At 45.9% G+C, this 16,001-nt stretch overlaps 1 protein-coding gene and 1 long non-coding RNA gene across 7 annotated transcripts; one reads left to right on the top strand and one right to left on the bottom strand.

Moving 5' to 3' along the window:
• Nucleotides 1–610: 610 nt before the first annotated feature.
• Nucleotides 611–13,987, bottom strand: Mrln (myoregulin). 5 transcript variants are annotated; one of them, XM_048451538.3, is made up of 5 exons: nucleotides 13,804–13,940; nucleotides 13,641–13,728; nucleotides 3,077–3,192; nucleotides 2,208–2,323; nucleotides 611–841 (listed from the first exon to the last, which is right to left on the bottom strand). In XM_048451538.3, exons 3-5 carry the CDS (start codon nucleotides 3,188–3,190, stop codon nucleotides 682–684), a joined length of 390 nt encoding a protein of 129 aa, XP_048307495.3. In that variant the 5' UTR covers nucleotides 3,191–3,192; nucleotides 13,641–13,728; nucleotides 13,804–13,940; the 3' UTR covers nucleotides 611–681. The 5 variants fall into 5 exon arrangements, 4 of the variants coding, with proteins under 4 accessions (XP_048307495.3, XP_085535865.2, XP_048307497.3 ...); XM_085679739.2 differs by lacking the exon at nucleotides 13,641–13,728 and having other exon boundaries at nucleotides 13,804–13,987; XM_048451540.3 differs by lacking the exon at nucleotides 3,077–3,192.
• On the top strand, nucleotides 9,889–14,011 carry LOC148119161 (uncharacterized). Of its 2 annotated transcripts, none has more exons than XR_015735483.1 (3): nucleotides 9,889–11,164; nucleotides 11,399–13,448; nucleotides 13,644–14,011. It is a non-coding gene; the product is annotated as an uncharacterized LOC148119161 (long non-coding RNA). The 2 variants fall into 2 exon arrangements; XR_015735482.1 differs by having other exon boundaries at nucleotides 9,889–11,181.
• Nucleotides 14,012–16,001: the final 1,990 nt, after the last annotated feature.

The following is a 16,001-nucleotide window of genomic DNA, read 5'->3' as shown; positions in this document are numbered from 1 at the left end:
CGGACAGCTCCCTGAGTAGTCTAGCCCAAACAGTGAGCATCCAGGATCAACCAAAGACACTGTGTCAAGAACACTAGATGGGGCACTCTAGAGGAGCACACCCAAAGCCAGCCTCTGGCTCGAGGCACAGGGATGGATGCATTCATGTCCCCCACACATGCGCGACCCCCTAAACAGAATGGTGAGATCCTTAGAAAGTCAACTCCACTCATGATTCTACCTACCGGTTTTACTCAGTATCCTACATACCAGTGATGTTCAAAGAACAAAAATCAATGCTTTATTCCTTTTTGGAGGGGAGAAGAAGCTGGAGACAGGGTCTCTCTATGTAGCCCTGGCTGTGGAACTCACTCTGTAGACCAGGCTGGCCTCAAACTTACAGAGGTTCACCTGCCTCTGCCTCCTGAGTGCTGGGACTAAAGGTATACATCACCATGCCTGTATAATGTTTTATTCTTAACAGTGTGAAAGTTTCACACAAAAAACTCCTGCTTCAATTCATGTGAATCTTATTAGTAGACCACCAAGAGCTAAGAAACTCATATGTTGTGATCATCTGAATGTCTCGTTTCTAGAATAAATTGGTATGTCACCAACTTAAGGCCACTCATCATATTAAAATGTAGGTCTTTATTCACTGGGATTTAGTTGGAAAAATACAGAGTAAACGACGTCAGGCTTTTAGGAAGTTATGACGACATACATAATAGACATTAAGTCAACAAACAAAACAAAGAGAATTTTCAGAAGCCGTCCCAGAATTTCATCTTCCAGGCTTTGGGGTGAAGTTGTAGACACTAATATCCAGTTTTTACCACTCATATTCAGATACTCTTGCTCCCTAGAAAATAAAAATAGGACAATAAGCACCCTGCAGTAAGCACATGTATTTTCCTTATTTCTTTGGTGAAGACAAGCCTTCCAATGAATGGCTACCTATCTGTAGCCAACCAATAAACTAAAATATTTTTTCCCACTCATTTTTGGTGACTTTCTGTCATCATCATTGGTTTGTTGTTTGTTATTTTGCTTTTGAAGATTTAGTTTTAAATTTAGGCAAATGTTGAGGTATATGCCCATGGGCACAGGGCCCTCAGAGACCAGAAGGGGATTTGGATCCTCCGTAGCTGGGTTTATAGACAGTTGGGAACCATCTGTAAGGCTGGGGACTGAACTGGGGTCCTCTGGAAAAGCAGTATGTGCTCTTAACCACCAATCGTCTCTCTAGCCCCTGGTCACGGGTTGCTTTTTCTGCATGCCAAAAGCGCCTTTTGCTCTACAAGGAATGGGTCAAGGGGCTTCCTGAATGATCATTCCCTTTTTATATTGTCTGACTTGCCACCGGGGATTCCCATGAAAGAAGCAGAGGAAGACATGGGAGATACAAGTCATAATGGCATCCTTTAAAAACTGAATGGCACAGGGTCTTTCCAATTTCTGGAACTTTCCTCCGGGCCTCTCTTTTGTGTGTTTTGGCCACTGATCAAACATCCTGTCCTCCACATCTCTGAGTTATAGAAACCTTTGTCTGTTTCATTTTTGTTTTGAATAGCTGGAATCTTAAACAGAGTTTCACCATGACTGGTTTCCATGCTGTAGCAACTTTTTAACGGTACATCTAGTGCGGGCCTAACACCATTCCTAACTTCCTTTCCAGAAAACGAGCAGGCAAGTGAACCCCTTTCCAAACCTTACACCGAGACTCTGTACACCCCCTCAAAGACCATAAAGACCTGAACAGAGTGGCAAGATTTGCCTGGTAGGCCATTTCAATGGACGGTTTTCTTCACGCAAAGCTAAAAAAGGCAAGGTGAGGGCTAAAAGAGACAGATGGATGCCGAGCTCAGATCTCCTCCCACTTTGAGGAATCTTCCTTCATTCCTGTACCAATTGGCTCCATTCTGCAATCTCCCAGAAGGGAACATCTTACCAGAGTTACCCAGCAGTCACCCGCAGAGTAAGCACCTAGTCTTTTCTGCACTCACTGATTTCTTTCGCCTGTGTTTCAGCCAAAGAGGGGGCGGGGCAAGAGCCACATACAGGTTCAGGAGTACCCTGCCCTTCCTCCCATAGCTTGAGCCTCCAGCCTGGGTGTCCTCAGTCAGAGCTGTCTTGGGGGATCTTTCCATTCTTCCCCCAAATCAGGAGAGAACGAGAATAGATAGGTGCTGGAGAAACAAAGGGATGGCAGTGAGGCCATTTCTCACCTGAGATCCTCAGGTGGCGGCAGGCAGCACGGCTCGACTGGTTTCCAACTCTCCTCTCCGGCTTTCGCGGGACCAAAGTGCTGTGGGCACAGGTGTTCACCTAGCAACCTCGGTCCCTGTGTCAAAGCACATGGAAGGCTTAATTGGACTCCACTGTGGCTCAGCAAACAGAGGGGCAGCAACTTGCACGGGAAACTGCTGCAGGACTTGAAAGGGAGAATCATTGAAGATGGGAGACAAGGACATTTTAATTTTATTTTAAGATAGAATTGGGTGGCTTAGAAACTAAAAACTGAAAAAGAAATAGCAAGTCAAACTGAAGGATTTCCCCTGTAGGGGAAATATTCACCACACTTTCTAAAGAAACAATTACCTTGAAGTCATAGTTGAACAAATGCTTCATTATCCACACGGCAAAGCTTAAACACATCTCCACGTAAGAGACCATAGCTCACAAGACGGCAGGGCTGATTTTTAAATGTTCAATTTTAAATATTTTACAAAGTAAGAAATAGGGCAGTGGATTTATAACAACAAAGGGCTGTAAAATGTGGTCACTATGTCCTTCAACCACGTAATTATCCTTCCCGTATTTGGTGTCTTGAACATAAAGACATTGTGCTCAACAGTGCCCATTGCGGGTTTTCTTCTGCCCCAGTTACCAGACCCCAGCTCTCTGATAGGCTATTTCTCTGTACAGATTCAGTGACTGCTTTTCAAAGGTTATTGGGACCAATGAAGAGTCAATTTATTTTTCTTCTGAGTTTGAATTTTTTTTTATATCCATGATCTATGTTGGATACAGGCTCTGAGTCTAAACCCATGTTTCAAGGTTTAGCACCTATAAACAGTATTCTGAGCATACCCACCCTTTTATCGCAACCCAGCCTGTCAGAATCGGACTTGGAGTCTTCCAGTTGTGGGGTCTGACAGGCAGGAAGTTTGAGAGCTTGGGATGCAGGGGGTGGGGGTGGGGTCTCCATCTCTATTCCACATCAGGCAAATGGACCAAGGTCATGGGAAACAAATCAGATAGTTAACACTTTTACCAAGTAAATACATACAGGTAAATTTGAAATTATTTTAATTACTTAAGATAAATTAGAAAATAGGAAGGGCCACTAAGCCATTATTCAGCCATGGATAGAATGTAATATATCCATTAAAATGATGGTTAATGCACATATGAAATCATAGAAACATCACTTAAAAGATGATGCTTAAATATGTTAGAGTGGCCACAATACCCCATAGACTCCTATGCATCGTACTTTTTGAAAGAACCACCTGGCTTCCGTCAGAAAAGCATGTATCCAAATGATCTTTATAGTATCTTTAACTGGAGACAATCCAAAAATTCCTAGGTGCCATGGTCCAGGCACGGCTTCTAGGGCCTGCGACCTGCGTGGGCAGTAAGGGCATGAAGAAAAGACAAATCGGGACACAAACAGACAAGCTGGGATCTTGATCTGGAGAAGGTGGTCTGGGCTCTTGACTGGAGAAGACACAGCATTCCAGAATCTCAGGGTATTTATACAGAGCTGAGAAGGGAGGTGAGGTCATTACAGATGGATAGACAAGGAAGAAGGATTACTGCACAGAGATAGACGAGGAGGCAGGTTTATGGTGAACAGCTGGATCAAGGCACAGGTTTAACAAATCGCAATAGTGGTAGACTCTGCAGGGGAGCAGTCTTCATGCCATAAATGTCCAGGGAGAGAAAGCGACAGCGGACAGTCTCCGCGCACACACCACCATCCCTTTGCCCTCTGAGCCTCACTCCAGGGGAGAAGGCTTTGCTTTTTTCTCTGCAGCTCCCGGGTCCTTGAAAACGGCCATGCCCATGTTGATAGCACACATTCATTCGGGACGTCACTCACTCGGGAATTTCTGTCCCTACAACCAGGGAGGCAGAGATAAATGGTGGCAGAGACATCAAGCAGAATGTCGTACCGCAATGACAACTGAACCACGGCGATAGACAAAGTTAGGATGAGCCTCACAAAGCAAGGGACGAGACGAAAGCAAAGACACAGTGTTGGCACTTTTACATAAAGCAGAGAGTGTGGGTCCCATGTCCGACTGAGGAGTGTGTGTGTGTGTGTGTGTGTGTGTGTGTGTGTGTGTGTGTGTGTATGTAATAGTGGTTTAAAGGGTAAAAGGTTTAAAGAAGAAAGTGGTTACTGAGCTAACGTTCTCCTTATTATAACACTATACTTGACAAGGAAGCAACTTAAGGGAGTGGGGTTTATTAGATCTCATGGTTTGAGGGGCTACAGTCCATCATGATGAGGCAGGAGCATGAGCCACTAGCTGGTCACTCTGGAACTGCGGTCAAGAAGCAAAGAAAGATGTACACTGGCCCTCAGCTCATTTTCCTCCTTTGAACTCAGTCTGCGGGATGTGGCGATCCCCATTCTGGGAGGGTCTTCTCTCTTCACATAGACCTCTTTGAAAGCACCTTTAAAAACCTGCCCAGAGGTGTGTCTCCAGGGTAGTTCCAAACATACTAATGTTAACCATCACGATCACCCATCACAGGGTGGAGGTCGCTAAGAGGAACAGGCAAGAGCTTCCAGCCGGGTTTAACTTCTTGTCAATACACTCACAATCACTTTTAAACTATTTGTTATCCTGTGCATAGAGCATGGTGTGGGAAGATTGAAGCACAGATTCTAATTGGTCTTAATAAATAGAACCCAGGGTCAAATATTAGGGGGTGAAAGCTGTAAGGATCAGAGAAGCAGTACAGCCAGCCATTAGAGAGACCTTTAACCTCTACCAGTGTTCAGACCGAAGGGGCGATCCTGTCCTTAGACTGTCTCCTCAGACTGCATCTTCAGACTGCACTGAGCTCCTGTCTCCTCCCACCTTATATTCCTTTCTTGGCCCAGTCATATCCTGTCTCCATCTCTCCAGGACTGAAATTAAAGACATGGAATCCCAAGTGCTGGCATCACCTTTGTTGGAGCTCTGTTTCTCTTTTAGACAGAGTAATCTCGCGTAGCCCAGGGTGACCTTGAACTCACAGAGCTCCCTCTGCCTGTCTCCCTCTCCCGCGCCCTGGGATTAAAGGTGTGAGGCCACCACTCGCTGGCCTCTAGCTCTGCACTCTGATCTTCAGGCATGCTTTATTTGTTAAAGCAGAAACAAAAGATCACTCCGGAAGAGCATAAGTTTGAGGCTAGTTTAGGCTACATAGGAGGCTCCAGGCCTGTCTGAGCTATATAGCTAGACCTAGTCTCAAAAAACAAAAAGAAAACAAAACAAAATCAACCCCTCCCTCCCATGCAAAAGAAATAAGGAGACCTTGTACATGTGAGTTTTGTGTGCCCTTCTGTATTTACAGTGGACTTCATAATTAAAGCATTGAGTGGGGAAAGACAAGGGGAAAATATATACACAGGCAATGGTCAGCATATCTACGCTTAGGTGGAAGCGCCATGGGTGATTCCCATCTCCCAAGCTGTTTCCTTTTCTCAGGTCCATTGAGTCAGCAGGCTATTGTTCGTACAATCTTAGGTAACCAGAAAAAGTTATTTTCCTGATAGCATTCTTCATTCCTCCTGTTCTGCTAAAAAGTAAAAAAAAAGTCCACATTGATTGGTTTTGCTAAACTATCACTACAAAAATATGAACATTAGATTTGCCAGTGAAATGCTTGCTCCCATGAAAACATATCAGCAATAGACTCACCAAACAAACATGTTCCCATTTCATTCAAAACACCCATGACAAACAGGAACTTGGCCGTGTCCTGTTTGTCTCTTCCCCTTGATTCTAGATCTGAATCCCTAGTAGATACAAGTTTGTTTGTCCCAGTACCAACAGCGTCAGCATGAGAACACAAGGCTTTTACCTTGGATTAAAACCTTGACTGTCACAATCCTTTGACAGCAATTTTTTTCTACTTTGGGATCTAAAGAGTATACCTGGGGATAAGCTGTTTAGTAGCATCAATTTTCAGGGGAAAAAAAAATCTCCTACTTGTTTTTCTAGGAGACTTTTTAACTTGCTGACTTGTTTAAAATTTATGTGTAATTTTGCTGCATGCCTTATCGGCTTCTCCAGATCTTGTTCTTATCTCAAATGTACTTTAAAATCCTAAGACAGGACCTTCGATTTCTGTTGTGACACTCAAGGTTATTTGGGGTCAAGTTTATTTTACACTGAAGCACAAAATAACCTGCCCCCAACATAAACCCTTCTGCTTGTCTTTTCCCCATTTTCAGAGGCCCAGGGGAGTTTGTGGAGCATTTTATATACTATTTATTATATTAAAAATAAGCGACAAGAGCCGGAGAGATGGTTCAGTGGGTAAGAACACTGACTGCTCTTCCAGAGGACCTGGGTTCGATTCCCAGCACCCACATAGCAGCTCACAACGGCCTGTAACTCCAAGATCTAACACCCTCACACCGACATATGTGCAGGCCAAACACCAATGCACATAAAATAAGAATGCATAGCTTTAAAAATATGTAAGAGATAATAGATGATGTAGTCTTCTAAACTTTGAAGTTGTCCATTGGCTCCATCATTGGTGCAAATTCATTGCAGGTTCCATTTTGTATGGGGCAGCTCGGCAAGTGGCGTCCTCCAAAGACAGAATGAGAAGGATGGAAATGGATGACGACGGCGCTCGGTTCCCAAAGATCGGCTTCTCCTTCCTGCTGCTCCCAGCTTGTAAGCCCTTGCCTCAACACCACAAATACTCTGTTTTCATAGGGAAATAATACTGACTCCTGGGACCACAAGAAAACGATATTTTCTAACTGTTTAGATCCCCTAGCAAAATAAGCAAGCCAACAAAAAAGTATGATCTGACAGCGCTTCCAGTTCACACTTCTCTTTCAGTCATCCCTTTCCCCATCCTCAGGTGTGGGTTTCTTTTTCTTTTTCTTTTTCTTTTCTTTTGGTCAAGGCAAAGAACAGCACATGCTTTGTGAGTCTCTTTTACTACCAAAAGAAAAACACTTTTCCTTGGATACAGTGAAGAGTCTTTACTTTTTGGTATTTTTTGAGACGGGGCTTCTCTGGAGCCTGTCCTGGAACTAGCTCTTGTCTCTTGTAGTCCAGGCTGGCCTCGAACTCACAGAGATCCACCTGTCTCTGCCTCCCAAGTGCTGGGATTAAAGGCATGCGCCACCACCACCCGGCCTTCAGTGAAGAGTCTCAAACATGTGAGCCACGCTTCAAAAATATTTCCTTTTCGCGAGAGCTTTCTAACCCTGTGTCTCCATCTCCATCCAGCGGCTAATATTCACCATAGTTCCCTTGAGACGGCCGCTGAAGAGTGAGACCGCGAAAAATGTCACTGCAGTAAACTCCATTCATCGAGGGTCTGCAGTGAGTCAGGCCCTTCCATGTGCTCTGGGGAGCTGTGGGACACCCGGTGGCCCAGGGCTGCTAGCCTCCTGGGGTGGATCCAGACACATCCAGGACGCCAGCCTCCAGAGAGTGCTCTTTCAACTCCACTGACCGGGTAACGCTTTCGGTCGAGAAGTTGCTTCAGAAAGGGTCAGAATTGCAGGGGATGCTGGTCATGCTAGCTAGCTGACATTACTTACTAGCCACATTTCTTTGCTGGTGCAGGTTCCTTTCCATAAATGTGAATGGCCTATGGGACAATCGGGTGCACTTGGGGCCTGACAACCCTGAGTTTTCCAGGCTGTCTTTATCACGGTGAAGAGGTTTGTTTTGCTGTTGTTGTTGTTTTGTTTTGTTTTGTTTTGCTCACATTTGGGCAATCTGCCCTCAGCCAGTGGGACATTCCCAGACCACAGGTCACGCCCACCGCCTCACAATGAGGTCAGCTGGAAATAAGTTGTTTTGTTTGACTTGGCTTTACCTTGTAGTTCAGACCAGTCTTGGACTCCAAATGTAGCCCAGGCTGGCCTCAAACTGACACTCTTCCTGGACTTCCCAAGTGCTAAGACAGCATGAGTATGCTACCAGGTATTGCTTGTCATCTCGTTTGTAACCATTGTCCCTTACACCTAAAGGCTTTCCCTCCTTGGCCTGCTCCTGAACATTCATTAGACACAAGAGGATGACTACTATAGGCCATGATGGCTAAGAGAAAGACTGGGATTCAGGCTGATGAGATTTGAGCTTCTGGTCTACCTTTTGCCGTGGGACCTCAGCCAGTTACACTGACTCCTGGCATCAGCAAGCACATCTTCCTTTTAGGACGATGAGAGAACTCAGTGATTTTTTTGTGTCTAGAAATAAATATATAAGGCAAATAACAGTAATTATTAGTCATAGCCTAGCACGTTGCCCTTCTCTAAAACACTCACAGGTTCCCTCAGGACCTTCACATGAACTGTTCAGGTCCTTGTCCACCCTGAGAGTCTGCATTGCTGTAGGAGAAGGGCCTGCTTGTTTGTCCGTCCTGAACTCAGACAGAACCCATCCTGCATTTATCAGAAACAGTACCAAGCCATGTCTGTCACCTACATGGCCTCATAGCAATAGGTCCAGGTTCCTAGAAGGTGGGGTCACTGTGCTGATCCTGGGTAATGGTCCAGACAGTCTTTGACACTCTCTGATTTTCGACAAGCGCTGATGTCATAAATGTGTTCAAAACAGACACCTTCTTGGAAGACTTAATGGCCTTGTTTCTCAGAAAACTGTTTAAACAAGAAAAACCCCAAGGTTGAATGTGTTCAACTTGTCTCCATTTGGAAAGGGCTTTGCACTTCAGTGAGGGCTGTGTTCACCAAGATTGTCTTTTTGAACTTGAGCAATCCTATGAAAAATCTGTTTAGATGTTTTTGCTCTTTTTTTTTATGTTTGCTTGTAACTGGGGAACTGAGTCAAGCCGCTGGCAGGCCGCAAACATTTGACACAGGATGCCATGACCTGCAGTCATTTAAATGACAGCATAAAGCTCTCCAGCCCCCAAGGGCCCCAAACTCCAGTGATGTGGGAATTTACTGGGAATGCGTGCACGTTCAATAGTGAACAGAATTTGTAAGCTCTATAAAATTTCTGAACCGTCAGCTCAAGTTGTATTTTCTGGGCTGACTAAGGCCCCCTCCAAGGATGCCCGAAGCTGAATCGCATCAGAGAGGCCCTCAATACAGAGCGTGAAGACGGCCTTCATCAGGGTGAACCTTGGATAGGAGAAAACATGTCTGAAAGTAAGAGAAGAACCTACGGCATTACAGTGATTGCAGCCCTGACCGCCGCAGCCTGCTTACTGATTACGACTTAATTTCAAGGTGATTTTCTTCTTTCTAGCTAAGAAAAAAAAATAATTAGTCGTGAAAGTATTAAAGAGACGCTGGCACCAGAATGCGCTCTCCGTTTTCATCATCCTCTCATTTTGCTACATGAGCTCTTGAGAGGGACAGACTTGGCCGGAGCCGCTGGTCATTGTTTCCAGAGCTGGTGCCACAACTGCCTAGCAACCTTCTGACATCTCAAGTCGTTGGTCTGCACTTCACCGGAGTTTATTATTTGTAAAGAATCTGCCTTTGTCATCCCCCTGCCCCCCCGACCCCTCACTTTTGATTCAGGCCAACATAGAACCAGAAAGTTCCCTGTAATGTAAAACACGAGGGAACACAGGAACTATCTGGCGGGTCAGGGTCACACAACAAATTTGACAAAGCAGAGTTGACCTGAGAACAAAGGCGTGTTTGGCCACGTTTGGGCAGTGAACAAGGAGAAGGGAAGAGGAGGATCGGGAGCTGGATGGAACTGGTTTAGATTCTGGCTGGCTCTCTAGGCCTTTGGAAGAGGGATGTTACTTTATCTGGAAGAACAGAGGGAATAGTAACGCCTGCCTGGTTTCCTTCATGGCCAGCATTAATTGACCCTCCACACTTTGATGTCAGGCTCATGAGACACCAGCGGTTAGAAATTAACACGAGTCCTCTCGTAGTTGGAGAGACCAAAGCCCAGAGAGATCAATCATCTCCCCAAGGTCATCTGCTGAACAAGCTGTGACTTGAGAATGGCAGAGAAATCTGCTTGGCACCAAGGCCGTAGGCTTCGGCGCCGCAGTTTCTCAGGACTGATAAGAACAAAAGCCGAGAGCCCGGTATGCCACCTGGTGCCCAGGAGCTACTGAGATGAATCAGCAGAATCAGAAAACCGGCCCTTCTCAGCACTCGACCAGAAGAGCGAGGGAGTGGCTCATGCAGAAAGCCCTAGCAGGGTGAAGCCGATGGAGACGTGGCCAGCAAAGCCCTGCTTTGTCTGGTCGCCCTTGGGAAAGGCCGCTTGACTGTCAGGTGCCTGCCGGCGGCGGAGGGTTCCCGGGCCTGGCTCTCACCACTCTACCCACGCCTTTTCTTCCAAGCCATCTCTGTCCCTTTTCTTTCTCCCATGCTACTTATATCTCTCCCTTCATGTCACCACCATGCCCCACACATGCCCCAGATGCTTGAAAGTCAGCATCCTGGCCCTAAAACAAACCCCTTCTGTACTCATGAGAAAAAGTGTCCTCTTCCTCATCAGCGACTGGGGCTCCTGACGCTTTGGAGCTCCTAGTTACCACATTCTCACCACTAAGTAAGTTGTACATTGACTCTTAAATTATGTCAGGTTTTTTGTTTGTTTGTTTTTGTTTGTTTGTTTTCATTTATGTATACATTATTCTGTCTGCATGGATGCCTGCAGGCCAGAAGGGGGCACCAGATTTCATTACAAACGGTTGTGGTTACTGGGGATTGAACTCAGGACCTCTGGAAGAGCAGCCAGTGTGCTCTTAACCTCTGAACCATCTCTCCAGCCCACGTTGGCGTTGTTGAGTGGTATTAGAAACAGTCTACAATCCAAAAGATCAGGATGTTATCGTCCGCTAAGCTCCCACCCTCTCCCTGACTCACAGAATGCACTCTTTCAAGGTCTAATGAAATGTCCAGGCTTTGGCTGAGTACTCTTGGTACCAGGTTTGGAAAGAGAACCCCAACAGCCAACAGCTGCCAACATCCAGCCGTCAGGTGGGCTGAGGAAACAGGTATGTGGATTCGGGTGGACCGGATGGTAGTGGTGGTCGTGGGGGTGGGGTGAGGTAGGGGCTGTAGGGGTGTTAAATGCAGAACTTAACTGTCCAAACGAGTGTCATTCCTAGATTGGGAATGAGGACTAGAGAGGGGAGAATCCTTGAGTTCTCAAAAGCATTTGGTAAACGCTTTCGGTTGCTTACATGGTTTGCCTTAACACATTTCTAACAGTTCGCTGCTGCTGGTGCAAAAGGCTCTTCAGTGTATATACAATTTCTGAGACCTTCTGGATGTTCTCTGGAGGCAAGTTTAATTAAGAACACAGAGGGCGTGGCTGGAGAACACCATCTCCTGTTTAAATGAGACTATGGTTTCCTTCAGGACTGGCAACGATGTCGACCCTCAATTATTCTGGTGGCCACAGGGATGGTGAGGTGTATCTTTGTGTGCACGTATGTGCGGGGTATGTGTATTGTTTATGCACGTGTGTCCATGTGCATGCTTACGTGTATACGCACATGGAGGGTATGTGCATGCTTGTGTGTGTATGTGTGTGAGGGTGTGTGCATTATTTGTGCACATGTATCCATGTGCATGTATATGTCAAGGCCAGATGTTAGTATCAGGTGTCTTCCTTCATCACTCTTTTTTTTGAAATAATAATAATAATAATAAACTTAGAAAGCCCAGAACTCACTGAATTGGCTTAGGCGAGCTGGCCTGTGAACTCCGAGGACCTGCTTGTCTTCATGGCCTCTCTCATCACTAGGTTACAGGGATGCACCGTCAAACAGTCTGCTTCATTTTAGGTTGTCTGTATATAGGTGTTTGCTTGCATGTATGTTTGTGCCCCAAGAGAAGGCCTAGTTCATGGACCAAGTCCATGGAGGCCAGAGGAAGGCATTGGATTCCTGGAACTAAAGTTACAGATGGTTGTGAGCCACCATGTGGGTGCCAGGAACTGAACCGGGGTCTTCTGGAAGAGCAGCAAGTGGTTTCAACCACTGAGTCATTTCCTGCCTCCATACTCAACTTCATACAGATGCTGGAGATCTCAACTTGGGCCCTCAGCTTGTGTGCCAAGCACTTGGCCACTATCTCCCATTCCCAGCAAGGTTTATCGCTAAGTAATTTTTCTAGGCTCCTCAAGCCATGATGAAGATGATGATCAGGTTGTAGGCTCCCCAAAATTCTGAATTATGAAGAAGCCCACTCTCTTATTGGAGTTCCTCATAAAATAAGCACTTTCTCTTACCACATGAATGGCTTATGGGATGTTCTGGGCCAGCCCTGTGCCTTTACACAGCAGAAACGCAATGCACCTTTGCCCAGTGTAAACTTACAGAGAAAAACACAAATCGCATCCTGCCTCTGGAGTCCCAACCGCCTTCCTCTCTACTCTGTGTAAGCAAAGAGATCCCCAGGAGCACACAGCAGAGGAAAATGGGCAGGAGGCTCAGGGGTGGAGCTGCCCCACTATCTCTGATCCCAGCTGCGGAGCCTTTAGTCTTGAGTTGTAAGCAAGATAGGATCTTCCCATTCACTCTCAACACTGGTACAGCACACAGCGTTCTGAAAACAAAGACATCCAATGCGGGGCAGGTCAACACGAGCTTGTTCTTCAGACTAATGTTTCCTATTAAGTATGGTGTTTGTAGGCTCTGCAATTCAATTGGAAATGGTGGATAGTTCTGAAGATAAAAGACTTTGGATGAGGCATTTTATGGATAACATTAAAATAGTTACTATTCATGACTATTTATAGACATTATTAGCAAACACCCCAAAACCCTGCAAGATAAGCAACAATTTTCATTTCCTTAGTGGGGAGGTTGAGTCCCTGTATAGTTTTGCAGCTGCTCTTACCTGGCCCACATCTGTGTCTTTCCGATTCATCCCAATAACGCTGGTAAGATTCTCTCTAGAAGCGCACACATGCTCAGTAACGTAGTTCCCACAGCCTACACAGAGAGCTATGCTAGTACATGGCCTCAAAGGAGGACTGGAGTATCAGTTGTCAGCTCTGTTCATGAGGGCTGGGCAAGGCATCTGCCTCTCTGAATTCCATTATCCTCCCTTGCCAGACAGCAAACACGATGACCCACTTCGCCAGCCTCCGAGAAGTAACCATTACAAAGCGGGCAGCAAAGACAAAGCCCTTTGGTTATGACACTAGCAAGCCATGTGTCTGTGCAACCTGGCTGCTCTTTCTGACCTAAACCCAGAACACGGGAAAACAGCCGGGCCTCATGCCTCCTCCAGCTCTCCCACGTAGATTCCTGTAAGTGAAACTCCCTTTGAAACCCCTGGAATTCTATCTGGAGAGAAAACACAGGAAGATATGTCAAGCTGCAGCTCCACGGCTTGGCCAAGCAATTTATACCCAGCATTATTAATCACCGGCTCCTCCTGCCGTTAGCCAAACCCGAAACGAAAGGGGGTAGGATTCTAAATCGTTAATCTCTCCTCTCACCAGGCTCATGGAACTTGGAGCGATGTTGAAATCCAGGCAGTGGAAATAGGTTTTGTGAGTCTCGGCAAGTTTTGCCCTCCACTGTTTCCTAGGAGGAGCAGGCAAGAGTCACACGAAGCTCTCCTCTGCCAACGCTACTTAAAAAGACCAACGCAACACTTACTGTCTGGGAGTTCAGCAGGCCAAGTCCAAAGTCGTGGGAATGGTGGCTCTTCCTTTCAAGCACACCATATGCTCTCGGTGGAGGCAGAGCTCACCGGGCTGCTATTAATAACTGACTGAGAGTGCTGGGCAGACACATGAGCCAGTCTGTCATGGGAGGAGCGTGGAAGGGAACTGACGGGCACAGGTGGGATGAAATGTAACAAAAATATTACACAGTAGCTCAAGCAAGCCACTAGGCAGGGATGGCTTCCTCCTCCATCCATAGGTCCACAGGTTAGCAGTTCCAAAATATTAACAAGCAATAAAGAGCTTCTCGCTGAGAGCGCAAGGCTCAGCTAATGCAGAATGACCTTTGCTCTTCCACACCCCCTTTCTGTGGGGAGCTGGGCTTTTATTGCTTTAGTTTTTACTTATGAGTATGCATCTCTGCATGTGTGTAATGCCACATGTATGCGGGGACCTAAGAAGGCCAGATTTGTTGGAGCTCTAATTACAGATGAGTGACCATGTGCGGATTCTGGGAGCCTCTATTTTTCTTCCTCCATTTTCAAAAGATATCAAGTGGATTTAAAATGTCTATTATAGATCTTGATCTGCATTTGTATCTCTGTGTGGGGTTGTGTGGTAAGGTAAGGGTTTCATTGCTTAGGCCAGTAGTTCTCAATCTGAGGGTCGTGATCCCTTTGAGGTCACATAGCATGCATAACAGATATTTACAGTGCTTTATAACACTAGCAAAATGACACTTATGAAGTATCAATAAAAATAATTTTATGGTTGGGGGGGTCACCACGACGTGAGAAACTGTATCAAAGGGTCACAGCATTAGCAAGGTTGAGAACCGCTGCCTTAGACACTGTCCACTATTTTGAGACTATGTCTCTCACTGACCTGGAACCTGACAAGTATCCCAAGCTAGCTATGGATCCTCAGTGATCCACCTGTCTCTGCCTCCCCAGTGCTGGGGATGCATGTACTGTCACTACACCTGACTTCTTAATATGTATTATGGACATGAACCTCAGGTCTCCATACTTGCCTAGCAAGTACTCTCCTGACTCAGCCATCTCCTCAGCTCTGGTATGAATTGCTTGAAGTTTGTTTCCTCTCCAAAACAATTTTAAAATCATATTATAGTTGTTTAGGGATAAGTAGATCTTGGGGTGACATCATATCCCCAAAACAACCAGAAGAACTGATGTGATCGGATAGAAAGAGTAGAATGTGGCTTCTGGCTTCAAGGATTCTCTTCTTTTGAAAAATCTCTATTTCAAGAATTTCTAGATGGTCCCTCCAAGCCCCTCCCTCATACGGAACATCAAATTATCCAGATCATTGGGGAAGCAGCTTAGATCAAGTTCCACTGAACACAGTTGTTGTCTTGAGTGTTAAAGGAGAAGTGGCATTGACCTAACAGTGACTGCAGTATGTTACTGTACTGTGGCCATCTTTGGTGCAGTGCTCAATGGTTGTCTGATTCTTAAAGTTCCAGCTGCCTTTCTCCCTAGCTCTGGCCCCATGATGGTGAATCTTCCATAGTTAGTTTGGCTGCATTTGGAGTCACCTAGGAGACACATTTCTGGCATGTCTGTAAGAGAGTCTCTACAGAGATTTACCTGAGGAGGGAAGAACCTTCCTTAAAGTGAGGGACACCATGCCATGGGTACAATGTACCAGACTGGGAACAAAGAAAAAAAAAAGCAAGCTGAGTACTAGCAGTCAGGTCTCTGTGTCATCACTGTGGCCCCATTGTGACCAGTTATCTCATGACCTTTCTGCCATGACTTGTAGAGAGCCATGTGATGCCACGCCTTACAGGTGGCGCTGATTCCCGCCTTCCACCTTTCACATGCTCTCAGATGTGTAACAACTCCATATATGGCTAACGCTAAGATCTGGCTTGCTTCCGCATTTCTGGACCTATCTGCGTCTCCCACATGGCTTGCTGGGGTTGGCTACCCAGAGGTTATTTAAGCTGCAGACTGGCTTTTCCCCGGGGCGAGAGGTTGCGAGAGGTAGCGAAAGGATGAGAAGATTATTTTAAGGGCCTGAATAAACCGCAGTAAGAAGAGTCTGGTGTTGCGTCTTCATTACTGAAAAGAGGAACACGACAATGACTTCCCAACCATGAAGGACTGGATCCTTTAACTGAGAAACAACAGAAACAAAACCTTTCCTTAAATTCGTTTCATCAAC

Source organism: Myodes glareolus, chromosome 18 (genome assembly GCF_982192425.1).
Source record: "Myodes glareolus chromosome 18, mMyoGla1.1, whole genome shotgun sequence".
Taxonomy (NCBI): domain Eukaryota; kingdom Metazoa; phylum Chordata; class Mammalia; order Rodentia; family Cricetidae; genus Myodes; species Myodes glareolus.
This window is presented reverse-complemented; position numbering and strand designations above follow the sequence as displayed.

Coding starts and splice junctions, on each gene's coding strand:
- Mrln (XM_085679739.2), bottom strand. CDS start 3,190: ATGGAGACCCCACCCCCACCCCCTGCATCCCAAGCTCTCAAACTTCCT. Junction 2,324..3,076: donor GGCTGGGTTGCGATAAAAGG/GTGGGTATGCTC, acceptor GCTTTGACACAG/GGACCGAGGTTGCTAGGTGA. Junction 842..2,207: donor CCGCCACCTGAGGATCTCAG/GTGAGAAATGGC, acceptor TTTATTTTCTAG/GGAGCAAGAGTATCTGAATA.